A 3,143-nucleotide genomic window follows, 5' to 3' on the forward strand; every position below is an offset into this window, starting at 1 on the left:
AAGATAAAGAAATATTATATTATCAAATAATTACTTATATTTTTCTTTTTTATTATTATTATTTATTATCGTTATAGTATTTTGTATTTTATCTTGTAGTAAAACTAAAATGTTTGCATTTATTTTTTTTTTATTTTTTATTTTGTATTTTATTGGTTTGGAACGAGAGTTAGAGACTTAGATTAGAAGTGAGTTGACATGTGATATAATCATGATGTGATGTGAGAACGTGGATCGTATGGGTGTGAGTTTTTGGCTTTAGGATAGCTGGCATGATTAACAATGAATTATGAACGGGTATCAACGTAAATATGAGTACGAATGAAGGACATATTATGTAAGGCAATTGTAGGCCACTTTCCATCTGTAAAATTTAGATAGCATTGAGATTTGAGAGGAGTTAAAGGAGAAAGAGGAAAGTGGTCTCCAACCAACACCAACCCATCAATTCTCTCTCCCTCTCTCTCTCTTCTCTCTCTCTTGAAACTCATTGTCCTTTCTTTATATTAATCTTTCCACACCCTTCACCACTTAAAAAACACACACACACAGATGCACATATTCATTCCAAGTTGTAACAAAACAAAACAAGGAAAAAAAAAAAAAATTGAAAATTTGAGCTTAATCAGCTTTAATTTTTAGTTTTTAGCTTATCCAGCAATAGCAAAAAAACCATGGCTTCTCCACCAGACACAAGCAAAACCATAAAGCTAGAGCGGTACAACAGCTACCTCCGAAGAGTTAACAGCACAAAGCTCCTAAACGCTTCCTCCAAGTTGCTTTTCCGAGCTACTCTTCTCATCGCTCTTGCTCTCATCTTCTACTTCACCCTCAACTACCCTCCACTCTCCGATAATCCCAACCACCATATCCACCAGCACAACTTCCTCTCCTCCGCCTTCTACGGCCACCGAACTAACGGAGGCGCCGCTTGGGAGAAACAAGTCCGCCACTCTTCCACTCCACGCCGCTCCAATGGCATGTCGGTCCTTGTCACTGGCTCCGCTGGCTTCATCGGCTCTCACTGCTCACTCGCTCTTAAGAAACGTGGCGACGGTGTTCTCGGCCTCGACAACTTCAACGACTACTACGACCCGTCGTTGAAGCGTGCCAGACAAGCCCTCTTGCTCAAACACCAAATCTTCATCGTTGAAGGAGATCTGAACGATGCGTCATTGCTTACAAAACTATTCGACGTGGTTCCATTCACTCACGTTCTTCATTTAGCTGCACAAGCTGGGGTTCGCTACGCCATGAAGAACCCACAGTCCTACGTGAGGTCCAACATTGCTGGATTCATCAATCTCTTGGAAGTGGCTAAGTCTGTGGATCCTCAACCTGCAATCGTTTGGGCTTCGTCTAGCTCTGTCTATGGGCTCAACACCGAAAACCCATTCTCAGAATTACACCGGACCGACCAACCTGCAAGCCTCTACGCTGCGACCAAAAAAGCAGGCGAAGCAATAGCTCACACATACAACCACATCTACGGACTCTCCCTCACAGGCCTAAGGTTTTTCACAGTGTACGGACCTTGGGGGAGACCAGACATGGCTTACTTCTTCTTCACAAAGGATATCCTACATGGGAAGACCATTGACGTGTACCGAACTCAGGACGAGAAGGAGGTGGCGCGTGACTTCACTTACATAGACGACGTGGTAAAAGGGTGTATAGGAGCGCTGGACACGGCGGAGAAGAGCACCGGGAGTGGAGGCAAGAAGAGAGGCCCAGCTCAGCTGAGAATCTACAATCTGGGGAACACTTCACCAGTGCCAGTTGGGAAGTTAGTGTCAATATTGGAAGGTTTGTTAAACACAAAAGCCAAGAAGCATGTGATCAAGATGCCTAGAAATGGGGACGTGCCTTTCACTCACGCAAATGTCAGCTTGGCATTCACAGATTTTGGGTACAAACCCACCACGGACTTAGCCACTGGGTTGAGGAAGTTCGTCAAGTGGTATGTCAGTTATTATGGGATTCAATCAAGGGTGAAAAAGGAAAATAGCATCATTCCCGGAGAATCCGCTTGATGTTCTCTGCTTCCACATCACATGGGCCTGGGTGGGTGACTTTTCTTTTCTATATATATATATATATATATATATATTTATATTGTTTTTGTTTAATTTTATTCTGCCTTTTCATTTCTTTTTCTCAAATGTATTTTGTATCAAATTAATTGTCGCATATGCGCAGTTGTTCTTCTGGATGTAATATATATATATAGCCCGGCCAGCAGCCATAGGATAGGAGATGAAAGAGGAAAAGAGAAATAAGAACAATTGTAGATCTGTTTGAATTTGGGGGAGGGTCGGTCAGGGTGTACTTGTGGTGTAATAATTAATATTGTGGGTGCGAGGGGTCTGCTACAAAGGGTGTAGATCTCAGTCAGCCCTTGGATTCATATTAAAAAAAAGAAATTTGTTACTATTGAGCAACAACGAGGATGATTCCAACAACCTTCCATGCCTTTTTATTTGTTTATCATTCTTTTATTTATTTATTTATTTTTTTGGGTGCGGAAATCCTTGGCCTTTTTGTTCTTTGTTTGGTCATCGTAATTTGTTTTGCCCAGGGATCTCTCTCTGCAACAGTTATTTCATTATTTGCACTAGTCAGTCAAAATGACTCCAAAGGAAGGGAAAAGTTATTCCATTATTGCTGTTTGTTAATTAAAATGCAAGCAATAATAACTTTATCCAAATAAGAAAAAGAATATCCAAAAAAAAAAAAAAGATTATAATTAAAAAGTGCCCAGAAGAACAAAAGGCGGAGGTAGGGATGTACAACCACCCACCAATCTACTAAAATCGACCTAACCTAATATGTTGGGTTGGGTCGGTTTTAAGGGATGGGTGGATTGGGTTGGGTTATGAAATTTTTTTTAATAGTAGTTTGGGTCATAACAGTCACAATCTGCCTAACCCAACCTGGCCTACCTATATATTTAAAATTTAAATTATATATATATTTAAAACTATATTATATAATTAATAATTTTTTCCTTTATTCAGCTCTTTCTATATAAAACCCAATTACCTTGCAAACCCTAACAATCTTATTTCTCTCTCTACCGCCTCTTACTCTCACTCTCACTCCACTCTTATTTTTTTGTAATTGAGTTGAGATATTAATTCATG

At 40.0% G+C, this 3,143-nt stretch overlaps 1 protein-coding gene across 1 annotated transcript; it reads left to right on the forward strand.

The window, feature by feature from the left end:
* The first annotated feature begins 403 nt into the window (after nt 1–403).
* LOC115995203 (UDP-glucuronate 4-epimerase 6) lies at nt 404–2,462 on the forward strand. The gene has a single exon (XM_031119664.1). The coding sequence runs from the start codon at nt 675–677 to the stop codon at nt 2,031–2,033; it is 1,359 nt and encodes a 452-aa protein (XP_030975524.1). The 5' UTR covers nt 404–674; the 3' UTR covers nt 2,034–2,462.
* Nucleotides 2,463–3,143: the final 681 nt, after the last annotated feature.

Source organism: Quercus lobata, chromosome 6 (assembly GCF_001633185.2).
Source record: "Quercus lobata isolate SW786 chromosome 6, ValleyOak3.0 Primary Assembly, whole genome shotgun sequence".
Classification (NCBI taxonomy): domain Eukaryota; kingdom Viridiplantae; phylum Streptophyta; class Magnoliopsida; order Fagales; family Fagaceae; genus Quercus; species Quercus lobata.

Excerpts from the sequence above, each read along its gene's own strand:
- LOC115995203 (XM_031119664.1), top strand. The coding sequence starts at position 675 with ATGGCTTCTCCACCAGACACAAGCAAAACCATAAAGCTAGAGCGGTAC.